General features: G+C 42.7%; 1 protein-coding gene across 6 annotated transcripts in view; it reads right to left on the reverse strand.

Moving 5' to 3' along the window:
• Positions 1-23,677, reverse strand: part of DPF3 (double PHD fingers 3) — a 269,649-nt gene that overhangs the window by 57,876 nt on the left and 188,096 nt on the right. For all 6 annotated transcript variants that reach the window (XR_012655786.1, XM_075065418.1, XM_075065416.1 and 3 more), the window contains 2 exons: positions 21,738-21,816; positions 4,173-4,310 (listed from right to left, as the gene is read on the reverse strand). Coding sequence is in view for 5 of the 6 variants with exons in the window: in XM_075065418.1 (XP_074921519.1) it covers positions 4,173-4,310; positions 21,738-21,816 (217 nt within the window). In the remaining variant the exon portion in view is untranslated. The remainder of the gene's footprint in view (positions 1-4,172; positions 4,311-21,737; positions 21,817-23,677) is intronic.

Below are 23,677 nucleotides of genomic sequence, written 5' to 3' on the forward strand. Positions count from 1 at the left end.
GCATTCCTGCATTCAAATGTAGCTCTTATCACCTCCCCAGTGAGAAACAGCACTAAGGCAGAGAAAGGGAGGCCTGATGTAGCTTTTCAAATTGATGCTCCTTGTGGAGAGGAACAAACAGTTCATCTCCAACTGAGGGGCTGGCTCTTGTCATTTATTCATCTCCAGACCCCTGCCTGGATGGAAATAAAAATGTTTCAAAGAAGGCTGTGTGGGGGAGCTGGAGGACAGCTTGGAAGCACAGTGAGGTTACTGCATTAATTTTTTATCTTTGAAGACTAGGTATCTAATTATGCTTAGAATACACAAATGCCATTGACTGATCTCTCAACTAGAGATTTGTCCACATCACAAGATCTGCCAGAGAAATGGGCAAAATTGGCAGATGCCCTGAACTCGTACAGCAGTTGGTTTGACAAGTCAAATCTGCATGTTAGCAGAGCTGTGTGAATGCTCTGGACAGCAGCGGCATTAGCAGAGTGTGTGGCAAGTCCGGACTGGTATTGGAAGAGGTGCTCAGGCACATGAAGTCTGAACAGCATCTGTTCACACTATGACTGACTTTAGACAGTACTATGAGACCCTAATTTTTCTGAACACTAGAAATCATCCTAACATTTAAGTTTTAAAAAGCAAAGTGCCACTTAGATGATTCCCTCCTATTTAAAAGGAGATTTGTTCCTTACAGACAGGCACACACCTTTCTGTTCCTTTAGCAATTAAATTAGTTTTATAATACCACATTCATTGAAACATATATTTAAATAGACAGATATCAAGTTAATAAAAATCCCACTTTACAAACCTTTTAAAATCTGCAGGCATCAGCTCACCTCAAGTCATCCTATAACATTAGGTGAGACATACATATATTGCAGCATGTGTTCAGTGGCAGATTCATGGACTCACCCCAGGCTCGAAGCTCACATCTTGCCAATGCCAAATAGTGAAGGAGGAAGACAGCAGAAGAGTAGGTTTGACATGATGTGGAACCATTTTGTTCTATTGTCAGGGTTCAGGTTTCCTTGGTTTTTAAGTAGTTTTCTGTAAGTTCTTTTTCATGATTTCAAACCCGGCTGACAAGTATTTGCGACATTATATAACAAGTCTATATGGGATGAAGCCAAGTTTGGGTCTTGAGGAAGGAACATCCCCCCCATATCAAGGGAGTGAGCTGAGACATATAAGTAAATCGGCTGCATGGTCACAGCCTGTATTAAAAAGCATAGCCTCCTTGTTTTAGGGGAAAATAGGAGGTCAGAGAAGGTGATTTGGGAAAGGCTGAACTATATGTGAGTGAGGCAGACAACAAAATCCACGAAACAGTAATAGGGAGAGTGAGAGGTTCAGAAGAAATGGAATATCCCACCTGGGCTGGTTGTTGTTCTGTGATACAGACCCAACAGAAGCCAGTCAGTTTAAATTAGGCTGTTCCTATATAAATCTTTTTTTCAGTCCCTGGAACATATATGTAGCCATCCAAGATGGCCTGCAGGTGATTGAAGGCATGGGGACAGAGGAGCGTTGCGAGAGAGATGAGAGACCATCAACTGTTAAGATGGCACCAGTCAGAGGATCAATAACTGACTGGCAGAGGCTCTGCTCCAGGGAGGTTCCTTCTATGTCAGTAGGGCAGGTGCTACTGTGGATACTGCTGCAAGCAGTGACTGAACAGGAGACTTGGGAGTGGTAGAGAGAATAAAATGGCAAGAAGTTCATACTGGACAGTCTGCCTGAACCTCGCTGCCACAGATCCCACCTCCCATGGCACTGCAAATTCCAAATGGCTGCTTTGGATTTGCTTTGCCTTTTCTAAATTAGGCTGCTTGTATTTCTCTGCCACACTGCTAAGGAAATAATCAGTGCCTGTTGCTTACTGTACTTCTGGCCCTTCTCTTCCGTAGGTTGCAGATTAGCTGTTTGGATTAACATCCCCTCCTCCCCCTACAAGCCCACACACAGAGGATTTTTGAAGCCCAGACCCTGTGACACAGCAGACCTGTCAAATCTAATTCATAACACATGCCCAGCAGTACTTAGGGGAAAGGAAGGATCTGATGCTCTGGCTCCCCACCATCCCCATGTACAAAAGGGCTAGTTAATGACTTTATATTAGCAACATGGACAATTAGCATTCACGTGGAAGATGGATGGCAGCATAAATTAAATATTGCCAAGTGAAAGAGGAAATATGCAAGAGCTGATCTCCAGGCTGTAAACCAACAAACAGAAAAAGGGAATAAACAGCCAGTCCAGAGATTTGCCTCCCAGCCTACTGTGACACCCCCAGCACAAATCTCTTGGCACTTTTACGTTGTTTCTGTCTCCATCTTCAGTAGCCACTGATTCTTGAGCAGACAGAACATTCCACTCAAAGATCTGGATCTCAGAGTGATTTACAAATGCAAAGGGGATGCTTGTGGCATTAAGCTACTCTCTGTGTTGGAAGCTGCACACCAGCCACCTCTCCCGGAGGCATCACACCTGCATCAAGCACAATGCCTGCAGGAGCTCGGGAGACACACAAGTCCGAGCAGCTCTTGCTGCACTTTTTATCAGAGAGCAGAGTGCGCTCTCCTCCGCAATGGCCCAGATTTGCTGGCTGGTGTGGAATGAAGGAGGCATATCATTCCATCCTTCCCAGCTCCTTTTGTGGAGTTTGGTACCACTCACAGTGCTAACCTCTCCCAGTCCCTGAGCTTCAGAACCACAAGAACTTGGCCTGCCTCTGGCCCCTGTGCCAAGCTGAATGGTGGGGGACAGTGTGCCCTTCTCAGTTTGCTTATCTGTGTAGAGCTAAGATCAACACAAATTAATTAAGCCTCAAAAGCCCCATCAGGTAGATAAGTATTGTAGACCCTATTTCAGACACAGAAAACTAATCTAGAGACAGCACACAAAATAAAGAAACAAAAAACCCTCTCTTACAGCTCCCTGTGAGATAATGGCCAGATGGTGATATTCTAAAGCCTGCCAGAACAGTAACTCCAAGGAGTAATGGTCAATTCAAATTTATCAACAACTCAGTGAGTCAAAACTGCTTCTGGACAAGTCAAAACATCTTAGTAAACATGTTAAACATGAAAAGGTGGAGCGGAAAAGTGATAAAAACTTTAGGATTGCCCAACAGGATCAGCCCAACCCAACAATGGCCAATAGTGGATGCTTTGGAGAAAGGAGAACCCCTCCCCACAACCACATGAGACAATTATGGATTATCCTGCTTAAGGAGGAAATGGCTTCCTAGATCCAAGTTTCTTCCTTTATACTTATGTCAGGAAGAAAAGAATTTGCCCTGTATTTTATACTGATAAGCATTTCATTCGGTTGTCAATAAATAATAAACAACAATAATAATTACTTTGAACTAAAATGGCATTTTCCATCTAAGGACCTGAAAGTATTTTACAAAAAATCAATGAATTTAACCACATGATATCTCTGAGTGGGAGGCAATTATTACTTTGCACACGGGGAAACTGAGGCAGAAGAGGGCTAAGTGATACAATGGCACTAATAAAATATGGATTTCCTGACTCTCAGTCCTGTGCCTTAAAAAGGTTAAAATGGGCTTTCCTGTGCCAGCAAACACACTATCTTCCCCCAACTTTGCTGCTAGGATTCCCAAAGCACAGCCCTTCTGTCCTTTCTTGTGCTATCAGATCTGTGCAGATAATTTTTTAGTCCTTCGATTTTTCCAGATTAATATTTAGAAAGTGGTGTTTAGGGATGTGGGATCATGGGGCATTTGTTGATAATTTTATACCATAAAACTGAGAAGTGAATAAAGATCTTTTCTCAAAGAAAAATAGCAGAAAATGCATTGACACAAATGGTGCATTTTCTTGATCTCCACACTAATCACTAAGAGGCTGTTTGATGACAGGCAGGTGGAGTTTCCTACCCTCTCCCCTTGTCATCTCCTCCCCACAGGAGCAGTGATGGAAGATTGATTTGCTGCAGAGCTAATGCTGAGTTTGAACTGAATTCTTGACTAGTTGAGCTCAGCACCAGGGCAGGCTGAAGTTGATTAACTCCACTAAACATCCAGATTCTACTAATTCACAAAGAAGCAGAATAATTTTAGCAACTGCTGAAATGCACCGACGAAGGTGGAGGTAACATCCCTGAAAAAAAAGATTGAAGGGATGACAAAAGCAAACACTACTCACGTTTGTGGTTCTCGTTTCTATGGACGGGTGGGGACCGAGTCTCCTGCTCTTGGGCTTCATCTCCCTCTTCGCTGGCTAGGTGAGTGTGAGCATAATGGTAGCTCAGTCCAGGTCTGTTCTTATAACGTTTGCCACAGACTAAGAGGGAAAGAGACATGAGGGAAGGGAGAAGAGAATGGAATATCAGTACGTTCAGCAACAGTGAGAATGGCCTTTAATACATCATCCCCCACTAACATCACTGTACATCCTTCTTGTTGTTGTTTTCTGAAACTTTGCAAATATAATGCTGATGAAAGATGACAGATTGACAACCCTGCAGGCTAATGTCCTCTATTTATCACCAGAACACGTACAGTACACTCAAGTTTTCCTACTCTGCACCAGCATTGGTCCTTATCCCTGGCCTGGATGGAGCATCTCTAAGGTTGAGAGGGTTGGTCAACCTTCATGGCCCACTCAGTCCTTGACCTGTCCCCTGAGACTGCCAACATGGTTGTCTGTCAAACTAAATTAAGTGACATTTGCGGTGTTGGTGTTTTGTGAGATAATGGGCTCTTTACCAGTGGGAACTGGAGTGAGACCAAGCAGCACTGTTTCATGATTACTGACCTCAGGGAGAAGGAGCCAATATTACTAACAGCAAGAAAAGAAAAAAAATCTTTAAAAGATCTTCTTTCCCAATTTAAATCCAGACACAAAAGTTAGGAATCACCTACTGCTTCTGGTTCAAAGACCATTCAGCAGTGATGCTTCTACCTTTTACCCAGTTAAGTCTCACACTGATCAGTCCAGTAATAATATCTGTTGTGTGATGGAGAATCCTCCATTAAATTTTGCCTGTGCTTATTTGGTCAACAAGTCAACAAGCCTTAACAGACTCAAACCGTTGAGACTCATAAAAATACTTATGCTCCCATGACACTCTACAATGGGTTGAGCTTTATCACAAGACCCATGATAGCTGTAGGTTAAAGTTTTTAATAGGAATTTATGTTTATTCAGGTTATTGCCTGTAAAACGACAGCCCAACCCTTAGCTCTTGTCATCCTCAAAGCGCTTTATCAAATGTCAACTTATTCTCTTTCAAATCCATTTTGTGAGCTAAGTCTCATTAGTACAGTTTTACAGATAGGATAACTGAGGCAGAGAAGATAAGGGACAGATCCTGCAAACTCTTACTACCAGACCCAGTACTTACTACTGATTAGTCCAACCGTCCCAGGAATTACTCATGGTAGTAAACACTTTGCACAGTACTGTTCCCTATGTAATATGCCTCAGGACAGAGAGGCAGTTGGTGTCAGCACTGGGAATAGAACCCAGCAGCTCATGGCTCTCCATCCAGTTCTTGGGATCAATACTCCCTCTAAGGTGCTCTGATGGTCCAGTTCTGAAAATGCCCCTTAACCATGTGATATGTGTGACTGTAATACACAGTACAATTTTTAGACAACTTTATTTCACTGTGGCAGGTAGTGCAAAGCAAGGCCAAGCGTGGTACTGCAGGCACACTGCACAGTCCACCAGTTGTGGCCACAGGCTTGGCATCATTCCATACATAGCACACTAAAAGTAATGAACTCAAACTTTGGCAGTCTGCACCTTTAAATAAACAAACAAAACTCCAAGACAAATACCTATCTGCAGTGCTTGAGGGCAAAGCCCTGATCTGGCTCTAGGCAATCACGGGGAACTTGCTGCTCCTCTATTCCAGTCTCACTCTGCACTGCCCAGAGAAAAAACAGGCAAGCTTTTTTAACTGAACTGTTGGCTATTGATTCGTCAGTGTATCCTCCTGGCCCTTCTAGGCTCCCTGAGGGCTATCTTCTTAGTAACCTGATCTGGATTTTCACTGAGCAGGGAGTGTCAGGGGTCCGACAGACCCCGCACATTCACCTTCCCCACATGCAGGAGTCCAACAATGTTCTAATGCTCAGCAAAAAAGCTCAAAAAGCATTTGTTCATTTACATTGAGGTAATCAGGTTTCACTATATGAAACTTTTCTGCTACTTCTCACAAAAAGCAGGTGGATGATCCACATTAAGGAGGAGATTATGTGAAATTGTAGACTATACATCAGTGAAGTAATATTTTAATCTCAATGTAGCGGGATGGTCACCCACTCCTGTCCTGAAGGTTTTAAAGACAGCCCTGGGACAGGGGAAGTAGCCTCAGCTGGCCCTATATAAGAGGCTGGGAGCCAGGCGCTCAACAGCCTCTTTCTGTTTGTAGAGAGAGATGGGCCTGGCTGCATGGAGCTAGAGACGGGATACCTTAGTGAAGCAGGGCTAGGGAAAGGCAGAGGAGCTGGGGAGCTCCAGCCTGGAAAGCCCCAGGCTGTGGCCTAGCAGAAGGCAAATAGGTACTGGGGGTTGCAGAGGGCAGCCCAGGGGTAGGCAAAGGCAGCAGGTCCAAACCTAACCTTGCCGGTGATGAATAGGCTGATACTGCAGTCTGCCCCAGGGCGTGGGGGCTAGACAATGACAGGCAGTGGCCTTAAACTGAGGTGAGGTGGGGATAGTGGGTGAGGGTTCCCTGGGGAGGGGAGACCCACAGAGAAAGGGGTTACTGCCACAGTGCAGCACCCCAGATAAAGGGGCACTGGGTCCTCGGAGGGACATGGCGGTCAAAAGGCAGCAGGACACTGGCCTGCAGAGGGCGCTCCGGAGGCTGGAGAGCCATTTCCCAGAAAAGACCAGCAGGAGGCACCGCAGGGGTGAGGACATTGCTACACTCAACTTGTTCTAACTGATTTGTAAACTGTCTCAAGGAACATACCTGGTCTTAGGAGTTTGTAAAGCATGCTTATCTACGGCATGATATCAATAAGAATCAATGATTCATAATGATAACCATTCTTGTCCTATTTTTCTCCATTCACTATGGTTAAATAACACATGTATAACATTGATCTTGCTTTTGTGTAAATAAAATATATTTAAAAAAATAAAGTTAAAGAAATGCCTCGATATGGGCAGGAAACACACAACCTAGGCAGCAGCAATGCAAGATTCCTCTATGCTAGCCATAACATGCTTCAGGAGGGACCACCTCCCAAAGTGAGAGGGGAATTCAGTCTGAAAGACATATCCAGCCCTTGCCCTCTTTACTAAGAGTTCCAACAAGGAGGTCAAGTGTGAGGGCCTATTATCCAAGAGACCAGAATTTTTGGTTTTTAATAGGAGGCCATAAAATGCTGATTAATTTTACACTAAAGAGAGGCCATTAACTTGGGTCAGAGTCCATTAACATAGGTGCAAGTCTCACTAATTTCAGTGGTAATTGTGCCCATGGAACTTAAAGGATTATCAGGCACCAAATGAAGAAAACACATTAGATGTAAGGCACAAAGGTATGAAAGATGGATAAAATGTTAACACAAATTCCCAGGAGGCTGGCTGGGTCAGGGACTGATAAAGTGATATGGTCTCTCTCACCTCTAGGTTAGCAGATCCAATCCAGCCCCAGTTGGTAGTTACCAAAAGACACCACTATATTACAGCTGCTTGGTATGCACATGAAAGAGTACTGTGTATATTCCTTGCTGGTATTGTTAAATATTATGTTAAGGCAGAGACTCACTTACCACTGCCAAGTCAAATTTAACCCCTTGGTCCTCAAATGAAAAAAAAAAAGATCCTTTCCTCTTCAAATTTTGCAAGTGTCTTTTGTATTGGTTAAATTTGTGGGGAATTATACAAGCTGTTTCTAAGACATGGGAATCAGAAAAATAGGAGGTGTGTTTTGAAGTCTTTTTTTCTTTTTGGTCCATCTCAAAAATGATTTGTTCTAGAAACTTCAAATTAAGTATGATAAAAAGATCTTAGCAAGACCTAGTGCACAGGATCAATTCTTGGAGGGGTGGAAGGCATGTCTGAGAACTTATTCACTATCCAAATGGAATATCAGAACAGCCCATCAATCCTGGTGGGCTTTTGATGGAGTACCATATGACTGATGGGAGACCAAAGCTTTTATTTTAAAAAAGTAAGTCTCTATCCCTTTTCCTTGGGGCAATAGACTCCAATATGTAACCTGATCACTAGGAAAATTTATTATAATTATTAAAAAAAAATAAGAAAAAATCAAAGCCATCCCCAAGCATTTTTGTATCACAGTTTTAATACATCACTTGCAGCCTATATTTGTATAAACACCTAATCACAACAGAAGGTGAGATGGGAAGATGGGGGAAATCTAAGTACAAAAAACCAAACTCTAGGAAGGTCTGAGTAAAGTCCACTTTTGTTTTAAATCTCTGTACCTCTTCTTTCATTGCCCAGATCCCATGGCCACTGGTGCACTATAAGAGTCAGACAGAAATACAAGAGAGTGTCCTCCAAATTTAAGTTTTTCACAGCACTAGACCACAGGCTTCCTATAGCCCTTATGAAAAAAGATGAAGGGAAGATGCAAAGATGGCAAATATACACTCACTGTATCAGTACGGACTTTTTCCAAATTAAAATGCCTACAGCCATAAGCTTCTTAAAACCCTTTTAAAAACACCTTTAATACAAAAATAATACTTACAGTGAAGAAGCAGATATATAGAGGTAGAATTAAGGTTGTTTGGATGCCTTAAATGTATATATCCAAACTTTAAACTCACTGGGCTGCTTTTAAGTGTAACCTTAACTTTGAATTTCCTATGGGGGGCAGGGGAGGTGTTAATAAACAAGACTATTCTTAGGTATATGTCCTTTAAGAAATGTCTTTTAGGTCCTTTAAGAAAGGCAACTTTGATCTCCCACCTTTCAGTATCTGCCAGCTACTCTTTGATTGCACTTCAGAAGAGGAAAGAACTCCCACCCAGATCATCCTTCATTCCATAGATCAGTGGTTCTCAAACTTTTGTACTGGTGACCCTTTTCACATAGCAAGCCTCTGAGTGAGACACCCCACCCCTTATGAATTAAAAACACTTTTTTATATATTTAACACCATTATAAATGCTGGAGGCAAAGCGGGCTTTGGGGTAGAGGCTGACAGCTTACCACCCCCCATGTAATAATCTCGCAACCCCCTGAGGGGTCCCAACCCCCAGTTGGAGAACCCTTGCCATAGAACATGGAACACACCAGTGATACAAAAATTATCAGGCAGACAAACAGCAAGAATTCACAACCCTTAACATTTTACACAAACAAGACAAATAGAAAACACTTATTGTTATATGGCTTATAGTAAAAAGAAGTATGATTTTAAAAGATAAATTTGTTTGGTTTATATGACTTTTATTACATACCTTGGAAAAGACAGATGGAGAGATGTTCATAGTAGATTACTTGATTGTTAAATTGATATATCCTGCCCTATCCCATTTATGCTCATGTGAATTAAAAGGAAGCTTTAAAAAACAGTGACACTATTCTTGTGAACTACAGATACTATTCACAGACTTCACTACAATATTGTAACTTAAGTGTTTTTGCCAGTTATTTTTTGGGCACAGCCTAAGGCTGTACTAAATTCTACAACTGGCCTCTCTTTTCTGTAGCAATCCTTATGATAGGGACAGGGGGGCTTCCAAGGATAGCAACAGGCAGGGGCATTCCTAGCAATGAAGGAGGCCAGTGAACACTTAAGCCAGAGTGGGAGGGGGCCCACTGTACATGGCCCAGTGGATACCTTGAGGGGTTGGAGGATCTCAGAGGATCTGCAGCTGTTTGAAGCCAAACCCACAGCTTCTTCTTGACGGCCAAACTTTTTCACTTCTCACACTCATACACTGTCAACTCCACCTGCTGAAACTCTTAGGATTTCCTAGTCTCTGTGCAAGTTAATCTTTTGCAGGAGAGAAGGGTGTCCTGTGTTCTTATCCAGGCAAAACAATCACCACCTTCCCTAGGAGTATGCTGGAATAAAAACTAACTCAGAACTTGGCTGTCACATTGGAATCTCCCCAAACCGGCAACAGAGGATGGATCACTTGATGATTACCTGTTCTGTTCATCCCCTCTGAAGCACTTGGCATTGACCACAGTTGGAAGACAGGATACTGAGCTAGATGGACCATTGGTCTGACCTAATATGGCCGTTCTTATGTTCTAAATTCTGCCTACTCTCTTATTTTCCAGATAGAAGATATTTTATTAACCTCACATAACACTGTGTTCAGAGATAGGTATTGTTAATAATTACTGTTTTATAGACACTATCACTTATATAATGTTTTCCATATTCAAAGGGGTTTTCCTTCCCATGCTCCTGTGTGATGTTACCCTCGTTATACAGATGAGGAAACAAAATCACAGAGGGGTTAAGTGATTTGCCAAAGTCACACAGTGATCCTGTGTCAGAACCTCGATTAGAACCCATGAGTTCTTGATTCCCAGTCCCGTGGTTAGAACAAATCTCTCTCATTTATCTCTCTTATTCTCTTAATTACCAATGCTGTGATCAGAACACAATCTTACAACACAGATAAAACTCTCCATTGAATGTTATGCTCCGCTACCATGCACCTCCCACTTAAATGAAGAATGTGCACTTCACAAACTTCACCATGTAGCTATCCACTCCATTAAACAGCCTTGGTTTTTTGTTTTTGTTTTTTCACTTTCCTCCTGGATCGACACATAAGTCTAGCAATTGACAGATTTTCTCCTGTTTTCTAACACTGAGGCAAGTCCTCCCTTTATGACTTGGCCTTTAATCAGGCAACCAAGCCAGATTTTAAAGGATTTGGCCCAATATGCCTTTTGGTCCATCCTGCACGTTAGTGATATGTTTTGCATTCAGCCAGCTGTAAACCATAGTGTGCTATGTTGTGGGCAAACTGAGTGAGCAAGCCACATAATAAAACAGCGCAGATCAAACCCTTACTAATCATCATTCTCCAACAGATGCTCTTCTGTGATTTATCTTAATTTGCTTCCAAATTTTAAATATGAAATTAACGTATTACCCAACTATTTTATGGGAAAACATGCCCTACTTAGAGACACTTCCATTACCTACACAAGGAGCCTCACAAAACCAGGTTCTATTCCCAGCTCTGTCACTGAAGATGATTGTGACCTTGGACAAGTCACTTCATCTCTCTGTGTCTCAGTTTTCCTTTAAAATTCTTTCCTATGTAAAATGGGGATAATGATACTTCTTGTTTTAAAAAGTGCTTTGAGGTCTATGGCTCAAATGGCTTTGTCACTAGCTATTTATTGGCTGCACTACTCTCATTCGGAGACCATTACACATGTGGTCCTTGGCAGAGGTGAGCTATGTTCTAGCCAGCACTACACACACACACATACAGTCTGTCACCAGTACAAGACAGAAGAAAATCATCCACGTGTCAGTGGAAACAGGAAATTGGGGGAGGTGCGAGTGCTGCATTCTCACCGCACCTTCCCTCATACAGTAACTCCTCACTTAACGTTGTAGTTATGTTCCTGAAAAATGTGACTTTAAGCGAAACGATGTTAAGCGAATCCAATTTCCCAATAAGAATTAATGTAAATGAGGGCTTTAGGTTCCAGGGAAATTTTTTTCACCAGACAAAAGACTATATATATACACACACACACTCATATACAGTATAAGTTTTAAACAAACAATTTAATACTGGTACACAGAGATGATGATTGTGAAGCTTGGTTGAGGTGGAGGAGTCAGAGGGTGGGATATTTCCCTTACTGCTAAATGATGAACTAGCAATTACTGAGCCCTCAAGGGTTAACTTTCTCTCTACACAAGGCAGCAGGAATGGAGGGAAGTGTGCACATTTCCCTTAAGTACACTGCCTTGTTAATTAGATCAGCTTGCTGATAGGCAGCTGCTGCAAGCTCCCTCCGTCCTGAGTCCTGGTCTGTCCCCCCTGCTCTGTGGAAGATGGGGTAAGCAGGGTGCAGAAGCAGGGGGACACCCTGACATTATCCTCCCTCTTCCTTCTAGGGCCGGCTCCAGGCACCAGCCCAGCAAGCAAGTGCCTGGAGCAGCCAAGGTCAAGGGAAGGCATGTCGGGCTCTTCAGTGGCAATTCGGCAGCAGGTCCCTCGGTCCCTCTCAGAGGGAAGGACCTGCCGCTGAATAGCCGCCGAAGAAGAAAGTGGCGCAGTGGAGCTGCTGCCGATCACAGCTTTTTTTTTTCCACTCTTGGGGTGGCAAAAACCCTGGAGCTGGCCCTGCTTCCTTCCCTCCTCCCCACACAGCAAGCAGGAGTCTCAGGGAGCAGCTCCAAGGCAGAGGGCAGGAGCAGCACATGGCATTGGGGGAGGGACACAGCTGAACTGCAGGCAGATACTGCACAGAGAACTTAGGGGAGTGGGGAGCTGATAGGGGGCTGCCAGTCTGCTCTTATTCCAAGCCCCCACCAGCTAGCTGCAACGGGCTGCTCTTCCTGCAAGCAGTGGACAAAGCAGGTGGCTGCCAAATGACATTAGAAGGGAGCATTGCACCACTTTAAATGAGCATGTTCCCTAATTGATCAGTAACGTAACAATGAAACAGCGTTAACCAGGATGACTTTAAGTGAGGAGTTATTGTACATTGGTCTTCTCTTTGCTTCTGTTTTGCCTGCTTTCAAAGGGTTGTTCTTTCTTCTCAGCTGGAGGGAATGTCCAATGCTAAAGCCTAAATTAATCACTGCCGGGGAGCCATTTTGTGAAGTAATCCCCACCTCCTATTCTCCACCCAAAAAAAATCCAAGCTTGTTTTGCACTGGCTCTGGAATATAGTTTCCATTATTACAACCATCATAACCAGAATCTGGAAGTTGGAGATGTCTAATGTTTTACAGGTTGTATTTTGATCTTCATCGGTGGGAAAGCAGTAGGTTTGTCTTGCTGATCAAGGGTGTTATGTTGCAAATCTAGTTAATCACAATGGCAAAATGGCAAAATGGTAATACATTTCCCACTGGATTTCCAAACAATGAGTGGTTCTGTTTGGGCTGACCAACTGGATGTGCCCTAGTACTTACCTACTGTGCTAATTTCAGGCTACATGCATATTAAAGACTGCAACAAAACATTTAAATGTCATTTTTTAAAAATGAGACTATATGTGGTTAAATTAATTGCTGGTGAAAACTATGGATTGGAAACCCTGAAAACTGATGTCCTCTGCTAATCCCCAGAGCAGCTGTAGCAAGGTAGAAAAAGCAACAGAGTCCTGTCCTGCTCCACCCATGTGCCTCAACCCTGATCTAAATGGAGACTACCTCTACAGGTCAGAAAAGTGTTAAATCTCCATATCTATTTAATCCTTGGCTTCCCTACTGAGACTGCCAAAAATGGAATCAATAAGCACTAAGTGTAGCAGGAGCGATGACGGTTGTTTGTTAGAGGTTTTCATATGGACACTTATCTAAAAGTGGGCTGAGATCATCAAATTCATTTAACATTGGCTCCCAAACAGTTTCACAGGGCACAGGACTACCATCATCCCACATGGAAACCACAGATAATTAAAGCCCTAGGACCTGCTGCAGGGACAGGAAGCCTCTGAGTGTTGTGAGGGATGGACTAAAAGGTTGATATAATGGCTTTGGACATCTAAATATTATCCAAAGAATAGGCCCTCTGAATCCCAATACTATTTGAATCCAAATGTCATCCTATTTACCCATCCTTAATAGCAACACCGGGTAACCCCATCCACTTCTAACTTCACCTCTATTTTATTCTAGTTCTTAGTGCCTAACAACTACTTTTCTTCAGTCCTCACTAAGCAGGGTAATGTCATCCCGCGGTTTAGCACTTAAGCTTCTAATAGTTATCAAGGGAAGGGTGACACAAACCAGACTTCTGAGGAAGCATGTCACAAGGCTATAATCAGAATATATTCAAATCAACTGGATGCAGTGATATTAACCCTAGAGAGCTCAAGGGGCCAGTGGAAGTACTATTGAAGTCATTGTTAATGTTTTTGAGAACAAGAAAGGCAGGTGAGGTCTCAGAGGCCAGGCAAAAAGCAAACATAACATCTGATCTTGCAGGCCTTGCTCCAGAAAACCTGCCACTGAAATCAATAGGAAGTTTGAGCAAGAGAAGATGGCAGGAAAGATGTGGGGAAAGACGGCAGGGGAGCATACAGGAGAAAATTTAATTTCAAATCTTGGTAAGTTGTTAGAACAATGAATAAAGCAGTTACTTTGTAAGCACATACAGAAAATATGGTGATAAATAGCAACAAATATTTGCAAAAAAACAAGTCATGCCACAGTTATGTAATATGTTAGGCTGGATAGCGGGGTGCTCAGTTCCCATTGAAATTCTGTGGAAGTTGGTTGCCTTAACTCCCTTAGGCTACTTGAAAATCCCAGTTTAACAAGATAGGTTTAGTGTACAAAGGGAATGCAGAGGACAAGGTGTATTCTGACATTAATGAGGCCTTTGATACTATGCCACATGACACACAAGAAAATTAGAAGAATATCGATGAGGTCAACCTTCAATGTAGAGGCTGCTTTTTTAAAAAACAAAAATCAATTTTAGAATATTAATAGTTCAGTGCCAAGTTCAAAATATTCACCAGGGGCCACATTTACACTGGTATTTAGGTATCAAAGGATGCACCTAGTGGGATTTTCAAAAGTAAATTGAAGTCAGGATGATCCAGTGATTGAGGCATTAGCCTAGGACTTGAGAGACTGGGTTTACTTCCTGGATCTTCCCCAGGCTGTCTGTGTGACCCTGAGCACTTGCTCACTGTGCCATAGTTCCCCAGCTGTAAAATGAGGATAACAGCACTTCCCAACTTCATAGGGGCATTGTAAGAATAAACATATTAAAAGTTGTTAAGTGCTCAGATACTCTGGGGAAAATCCCTCTCGGTGCCTATCTGCATCATTAAGCACCGAAATACTTTTGAAAAACTAGCCTTAGGTGCTTGCAAGCATCCATTTTGGGTTCAGTACTAGTCTATATTTTTATTACTGATTTGGCAGGGGAGTGGAGAATACAAGAATGACATGTGCAGAGGACAGATTGTTGGGAAAGATCACACACACTTGGGAAAATAACAAAAAATGCCCTGCATGAGCCTGAGAGATTGGATAAAGGAGATGAAATCAGTCATTTGATTAATAACTAGGAGATCCAACAAAGATAAATGTAATATGTTTCAAGTAAAACAGATTAATAAAATGAAGAAATTGAAGCCAGAGGATAACTAGCTGAGGTAGCATGGATAAGGAACAGGCATATTAAATATGAAGGCTATGAATGTGGCAGTGGAGAAAGCCCCTTTGCTTGAAATCTTTAAATCATGAGTGAAAATAGCCCTGGAGAATACAATCCTCCACCGGCAAAAGAATGGACTAACTAACCTAATAGGTCTATTGCCTCTCTAGCTTTCATAACATGTGCACAAAACGAATATGCAATATTAGGAGTATTACGGGTAAAACAAGATAGCAAAAATAGTTACTGAACCTAACACCAATCTTCTGCACTAGTTCAGCCTTCTCCTGTGAGCTATGTTTAGTTTTGGCTACCACACAGTAAAAAAAAAGACAGACAAATTGGAGACAGTTCAGAGGAGAGCAACAAGCTTGATAAGAGATCTGGAGGAGACACATGATAAATGTCTTCAGATACAGAAAAGGATAGTATAAAAAAGCCACGAAACAATTATTCTCATCAGGTACCAAGAAGAGAATACAAACTGATGGGTGTAAGTCTGCAGCACAGAAAATTCAGGTTAAATATTTGGAGAAACTTGATAACCAAAAGGACAGTTGAGGCAACAGAACAAGCTTCTAGACAAGAATCATCATCACTAGGGACACTCAAGGCTGGATTAGTCACCGGTCCATCAGGGATGATAAGAAGAATTAAACCAGTTCTGCCATTGTGAAGGAGATGGACTAAAAGGCCCACTTGGGATCCCAATCTCAAGGAGTCTCTGTACAAAGGATGCTATATAAGGTAAGTGTCTTAATCAAAGTGCACTATAAAGAGAGGAAGAGCTACACAGAAATGAGAAGAAACAGTGAGACAGGCTAGAGACGGTAAATGCTTGACAAAGGTACATGCAACAACTCCTTTTACAGAAGAAGAAAAGAGAAGCCCCACATGTGAAGATAGAGTAGAGGAAAAGAACAATAGAATTTAAAATAAGATACAAGTAAGTATATTTGCAGATTAGTTACAGTGAGGTGGGGGAAGGAGTAGAAGAAGGAAGAAGAATAAAGGTATGTCTACATTGCTGCTGGAAGCATGCTTGCCAGCATGGATGGATAGACATATGCTAGCAGTGCTTGAGCTAACACACTAAAAATATCAGTGTAGCTGGGGTAGCACAGGTAGCATCTGAGAACAAACCTGCCCAGACACCCTCGGCTAGCCCAAGCCACTGCCCATGCAGCCCCCAGCTACAGTGCTATTTTTTGTAAGCTAGCTCAAGCAGAGCTAACATGAGTCTGTCTGCCCATGCTGGAATGCATGCTCCCGGCTGCAGTGTAGACATGTCCTAAGTAGTGTCTAGATGACTTAGCACAGGTGGACCACTTCAGAGAGATGGAAGAACATCAATTCATCTAGTTCAGAAGCTAGAGATGTTCACAGTTTTTTCTTCCAGAACTCATGCTATGAAACTCTATATAACGTTGATGAAGTTTTACCAGAGTAAAGATGTTTGATTTTCAAAGACAGCCAAATCATGGATAAAAACACAGCTGTGGTGAGACTTCTCTGGCTAGTGGATCCCACAGGGCAACATTTATGACCATACATCATCAATTGTCCTTACTGTAATTTATACATTCATTCATTCACTCTGCCCGTCACTTGAAACTTGTACCCTGTTGTTCATCTGAAGCTGCTGTAGTAGGAGCTCCCCAGTCTTCCCCAGGCTGTGTTGGGTCTTCTTTCTAGCCTGATTTGGTACCCTGGCATCCTACCTGGGGCCATACATACAGGCTGTCTCTGGTCTATCTCCTAGTTATGTATTCAGGCTGAGTTTGTAAGCAGCAGTACACATTCCTGCCTACAGCCCTCCCACATGATCTCCTCTCAGCCCCATTCTCCGACCCCCTTTTCAAGGGTATCTGGTAGAGCTGGTCGAAAATGTTCAGATTGACCAGTTTTTCATCAGAAAATGCTGATACAATGAAATGGAAACTTTTCCTGGGAACATATCAATGTTGTTGGTTATTTTTTATGTTGTTATTTTGTTGCAACTTTTGTTATATTTAGAATGTAATATAAAAAGTCAAAATGTTTCAATCATTATAGAATGTTGTATAACAAGTCAGAATGAAATATTTCAATAAGATTGAAATAAGATTTTCATTTCACAAAAAATTCCACGTTTTTGACTTTTCATCTCGATTTGGAACAAAACCAAATTTTCCTGAGGGATGAAAATTCCATTTTTCAAGCAGTTCTAATTTCTGGACCAACCAACTGCACAAAATCTGCTCAGGTGGTACGTAGCCATTTACCTATCCTCACTTGGTCAGGGCTGCATTCCTTCTCTGGAGTAGCATTCCCATCTTCCAATGGAAGGAGGTCTGCCAGCAAGAAGTCAAAGGTGAAGAGGCTAACCCGGTCTCAGGGGTTAGCTCCTTCACAGCCATGCTGCTGACACATGGACAGGCAGCTTCTCACAGACCTTTATGTGAATACTGACAACTGTTGAAGTATATTCTGTTTCCTATAAGCACAGTTTTATAAATGGGGAAGTAGAGCTGGTCAAATTCCTCGAAGAATTTTCTGTGACTATATCCTTTAAATAAATAAATAATACTTCAATTCAGTTCTCTTTGTGAGCCTTTTGTGTTTGTTCACTTTCCACAAACATTCAAGCAAACAAATTTACTGGCAGGCATGTTTGCAGAAACAGAAAATTTGGGGTGAAAATGAGAGAATATACAGGAAAAGCAAATTATGGACTCATGAAGGCAATTATTCACACCAGTAATGTGATTCTAAGGCTACGTCTACACTGCACGATTAATTCGAAGTAGTTTAAACCGATATTACAAAACCGATGTTATAAAATCGGGTTTGCGCATCCACAGTGCAATCACAAAATCGATTGCTTGCGTCCCTGGTCCAAGGCTACCATCGATTTAAGGAGCGGTGCACTGTTGGGTGTCTTCAGCTATCCATAGTTCCTTACTTGCGTCGATTGAGGAGCAGTGGAATACATATTGGCACCTGCCGATGCGGGTGCTGGTTACAGCCTACACCCTCCTTTGTGAAGCGCAGCAGACCCTTGTGCGCTTTTCTGTAGAGTGCATTGAGCAAACGCTAGCACAGCAATTTTCCCTTTTTTTTCACTTGGTGGGAGGGGTGGGAATAAACTGAGGAGCTGTTCCCTGAACACGCCAGACCTGGTTTGAACCTACAGACATTTGGAGTCAGCCAAAGAATGGAATATTTTACAGAGGGCGCTGCCTGTGGACTGGTGGGATGCGGGAGTCCTCAGTACCTCCACCTCTCTTCATGACGGCCATTTGAGTCTCTGGCTTCCCGTTACCTGTCACGCAGCGCTGTGGTATCCTGCATTTTTATTCAAAAGCGCTTTGGATTTCGTGTCTGTAACGAGCAGGATACAACCAGTTTGTCTCCCATACAGCGATCAGACCGTAGTATCATCCGACAGTTCCCTAGCTGGAGCTCTTCTTTGATTTGAGACGCATCGCCACCGGTGGTGATCAGAGTCCACGCTGGGATCAAGCAGGAAATGTAATTCAAAGAGTTCGTGGCGGGGTCTTTTTCCTGTTTACCTGCCGCTGCATCGAGTCAGATGCTGTCCAGAGCGGTCAGTGGTCGCACTTGGAATACCGCCTCGGAGGCCACTACGTGATTTCCGTCCACAACGAACCTAATCCGAGTTATCACTATCGAATTTAGCGCTACTCCTCTCGTTTGGGAGGAGTTCCGAAATCGATTTAAGGAGGCGGTAAAATCGATATTAATGACGACGTCATGTGAACGGATACAGCGTTAAATCGGTATATCGGCCATTAAACCGGATTTAAAGTCGCAGTGTAGACCTGGCCTAAGAGTAATGAGACAGGGAACAGAAATGATACTCTGTAACCTGCATGTTCCCATCTAAAACTAACCAATCTAGCTGTGAATTTGTACACTGAATATTGGGAATTAACTTCTCCCAAACAATGTATTGATCAAGATACAATTGAAGAAAATATCTGGCAAATAATTTTGAAGAAGAAATAATTTTTTAAAAATCCTAAACTGTTTGCTGACAATTCATTAAAAGAAAAGGGGTCTAAATGTGTCAAATAAATTATTCACTACAAGTTATTTATATAAGTTCTAGTGGATATTAAAAGGGAGGGAGAAGATGACACACTAGAAAGATGGCACTATAGCTGGAGCAACCCTCTCTCCAGTCCCCCATAATAATGTAAAAGAGTTCTGTTACTTAGCCATCTATCTTGGTCCTCTCCTTCTGATAATATGTTTCTTAAAAATGAAAGATTTCATCCAAAGGAAGTTGGAAAGATTTATTTTTCAAAACGAAAAAGTGTATTTATGCTCTAAAATGTAAACCAGAAATTAGGAATGGGCAAAACTACATCAGTACAACATGCACCATAACCTTGGCTTCAGCTCAGATTTCTGTTGCCTGCTTTGATATCTTTGATGTGTCACATATTATCTGTGAATCATCTCTCTGCATGTCACTAAGGTGCCTGGGTGATCCCACAGCTGAGCTAAAACATTTATACTCTCAGTAGGGAAATGGGAGTGAACAGAAAAGAGTGACAATATGTTCAAAATGCCTATAATCTACAGAGGTGCCCTTCCATGTGGGGGCATTTCCAAGAAAGGAGATATAGACAATCTCACACACACATCCACTCTCACTGAAAGGCTCAGGATTTTAAACATAAAATATGTGTTGGACTTCTGGACAATCCTTAGAAGGAGAAATTTCAACCCTCCAATGTAAAAACAGATCCTTTCACCCTAAAGAGCTCCTCCTTCTGTGATCAGGTTATACTCACGTGCAGACATATTAGAGACCATTCTGCCCATTCAAGGATTTCCTTTCTCCCTCCCAAATCAATTGCACCATTAAGGAACTCCATCCCTAGAGTCCCCATAGTATTTTCATTGCCAAAGCAAGACATTTGGAATGCCAATCACACCACCATACAAGATCACCCAACCTCACCATGAAAGAGCATGGCTGGACTGTGGGGAATAAACCTTTCATGTATGTTCCAGATTTCTTCATTTTTTAAAAACTACAGAGTCATAGATAGCTATTGTGATTATTGGTCTTTTGGGGCTGGAAGAGTTGGAAGGTTGGAGGCAGAAAGGAGTGGGCATACCAACTCATCCCAAACCCCACCAAAACCTTTTGGAGCTGTGAAGTGAAGATGGTCACCTCTCCTTCTGACTCTATTAGCTTTAGGGAGAAACAAGGTGAGTGAAGTAATAACTATTATTGGACCAACTTCTCCAATAAAAGATATTACCTCACACACCTTGTCTCTCTAATATCCTGGAACCGACTCAACAGACAACAGCACTCTGTTAGCTTTGGTTAGTTAGTGGTGGTATTTGACAGCACAAATTCCCAATGAACACCCAATCTATTCTAGACATTGAAGTGGGAGCTTCACAGAAAGACAGGGGTTTAGCCCAGCATGTCACTCACTGAATAGGATGTATTGAAGTGAGAAAGAGTTGAAAAGAAGAAGAAAAAATGCCAATGGATAGATCCTAGCTGTAAAAATAATTCATACTATGCCAAATTCTGGAGTTCTTCCTCACAGTCTGACACCCTTGCTCGTTTTGAGTAATGCCTTACTTCACATGCAGTCCCACTGGAATCCATCACAAAGTCAGCTACTACTCACAGTGAGTCAGGGCATATCTACACAGAAAATTAAGGTATGACAGTAGTGTGGTTAGGCCCATCCATGCTAGCTTTCATCTAGCTAGCTAGGGTAACAATAGTAGTGACAATACAGAAGTATGGACTTCAGCACTGGCTAGCCACCTGAGCTGTGTACCCAGGGTCCCTGAAGCCTGTGCTATCACACATACACTACTGTTGGTACTTGAGCTAGCTAGATTAATGCCCACATGCGTATGCCTACCTGTGCTACAATGACACCTTCCTTTGGTGTTTACTTGTACCCTACAAATGACAGAACAGGGCAGTCAGGTCTTAATCAGTGCTTACCGAGGCACAGCTCCCACCGATGTCCCTCAGAGCTCTGTCTGAGGAAGGACTGAGAGAGTTAGGACTTTGAAAGAAAGGGAATCACCACAAAAATAAGTGAGAGATACACAGTGGTGAAGTACCTTTGTCGGAGATTTTTGAGTTAAGCTTTTGTTTGTAACTATCTGAAACAGAGAAGGAAATAGAGGGTGAATCTTACAAGGGTGGAGGAAGAGAGAGTTAAGGCAGAGAAGCCACAAAGAGAGAGAGAAATTGACAGAGCATGAGAGGTGATTTCACTTTCTTTCTTTCATGCAAAAACGCCAACAGCAGCAAGTGAAAGACATGCAAGTCAGAGAGTAGCAGGACTCTATGCTGGAAAGGAGAACATGAAGCCCTGATTACATTTTGAGCTGGTTAGACCAGGCCAGAAGCAGAGTTGGTGGTCTGGGTGCTACTTACTGTCACAAACGAAAGGTTTGTCATGGTCATCCTGGGAGGCAGCATCGTTCCTTCTCCTGCCACCTCCAGATCCCCGAGCCTACAGTGAGAATAAGGATGTTAACGCCATTCTGGTGACCCTCACAGCTTTCAACTTGTCCCAACCAGTATAACCTATGGACTAAATGAATCTTTGACTTCAGTAGAGTTACATCATTGTAACTAGATTACTGGGGCCCTGCCTTTTCCTAAAACACACTGCATATTTATTGAGCTTCCAATGTGGCAGAGCTCCCTTAGAATAGATATCCCTACCTGATTAGTCACAGCACTATAATGATTCCTGCCTCACTGCCACTGCATATTTCAGTCAAGTCACAGGAGGTGGTGTTCAAGTATTGAGCCTAATCAATGAATGTATGGATGGGAGGGCATAAATCCATTTGTGGCTAGAAGTAACACTACTGTGAAATCAGTCTGAAAACAGGCTCATAATATTATGAGATATAAGTATGATTCTTTCCTTTTAATATTTTTAAAATACATCTTGTGCTAGTGAAAGGTGTTGGCCCAACAGCCCAGGAGACTGAGGTCCTTGGTTTATCCATAAAGTGCTGCACTGCATATGTGCATCAGTGTGATCTGAACACCAGAGATAAAAATGGAGTTCAGTGTTTGAATGGCATTCATTCTTTACCATTCTCAGCTGAGAATGCCAACTTGGGCACCAGTTACAATGTGGTGGTTGTGGTGTGGATATTGGGAACTGAACCCAGGTCCCCAAATTATTTTATGTAGGCCAATGAACAGTCTTTAAATGATACTAACTTTGGGCCTGATCTCTATTTGAACTAGTGATCTCAAGGGAGAAGGTTACCAGGGCCGGCTCCAGGCACCAGCCGAGCAAGCTCGTGCTTGGGGCAGCAGATTCCAAGGGGAGGCATTCCTGCAGGTTTCCCCTTCGCCGTTCCGGCTGCCCTATAGAGGGCGGCAGCGTGGAGGAGGGGAGAGCCCTGATGGGACCGGTGCCTGGTCTGTAGCAAGCCTGGCAGGTTTTTTTTTTTTCCCCTTCGCTGCTCCGGCCACCCCGCAGGTTTTTTTGTTTGTTTTTCTGTCCCCTTCGCTGCTCCGGATGGCCTGTGGGGTTTTTTGGGTTTGTTTTTTTTTCATTTCTCTCCCCCTCACTGATCCGGCCGCCCCACGAGTTTGTTTTTTTGTTTTTTGGTTGTTTTTATTTGCTTGGGGCAGCAAAAAAGCTAGAGCTGGCCCTGAAGGTTACATGACCCTTTCCTAATACTCTGAGCCACTGAGTTCTCAGGCAAAGGCAACACACCTCGATTGTTTCAGTCTTCCAAATAGATAAGTCCTTGGCTCCTTCTTTCCCTCCTAGAGCTAACTGCTCTGAATCCCTTTGCTTTTTGTTTGAGAGAATATGAAATTGAAACAGCATTAGCAGGTAAAACTGAAGATGATGCAGAGATGTAGAAAATAGTATTAGTGTCCCAAATACTAGAGGGCTCTATGGGCTAACCCTTGCATCTCCTCAGTGTACACTGAACAGCACTCTAGTTAACTGAGCTGTATTCCATGTTCATCTGAAGACAAGGCACCAGGGACAGTTTTGCACTGACATACCATTGGGAGATGATGAAAAGAGGGGCTTACGTAAACTGCACAGGTTAAAATGAACCCCATCCTATTGGGTTGCTCAGGTCTCCAGAACAAACCCAAGAAAGCCTCTTAACCACTTGGATGGAGTAGGAATAAGCCTATCCTCATTGCAATCTTGGAGGAAAGGGACAAATTTGTGACGGTGTGGATGCTGTCAGGTATGATCAGTACAGTTTTGCCTCCTGCAAACAGAGTTCAAAGCAGGGCACTACATTCTGATCAGTGTGTGATCTTTTCGAGTGAGTCAAATGTAAATCAAATGAAATGCGGGGGGGCACAAACTCCTCATA

This window comes from Chelonoidis abingdonii, chromosome 4 (assembly GCF_003597395.2).
Source record: "Chelonoidis abingdonii isolate Lonesome George chromosome 4, CheloAbing_2.0, whole genome shotgun sequence".
Classification (NCBI taxonomy): Eukaryota; Metazoa; Chordata; order Testudines; family Testudinidae; genus Chelonoidis; species Chelonoidis abingdonii.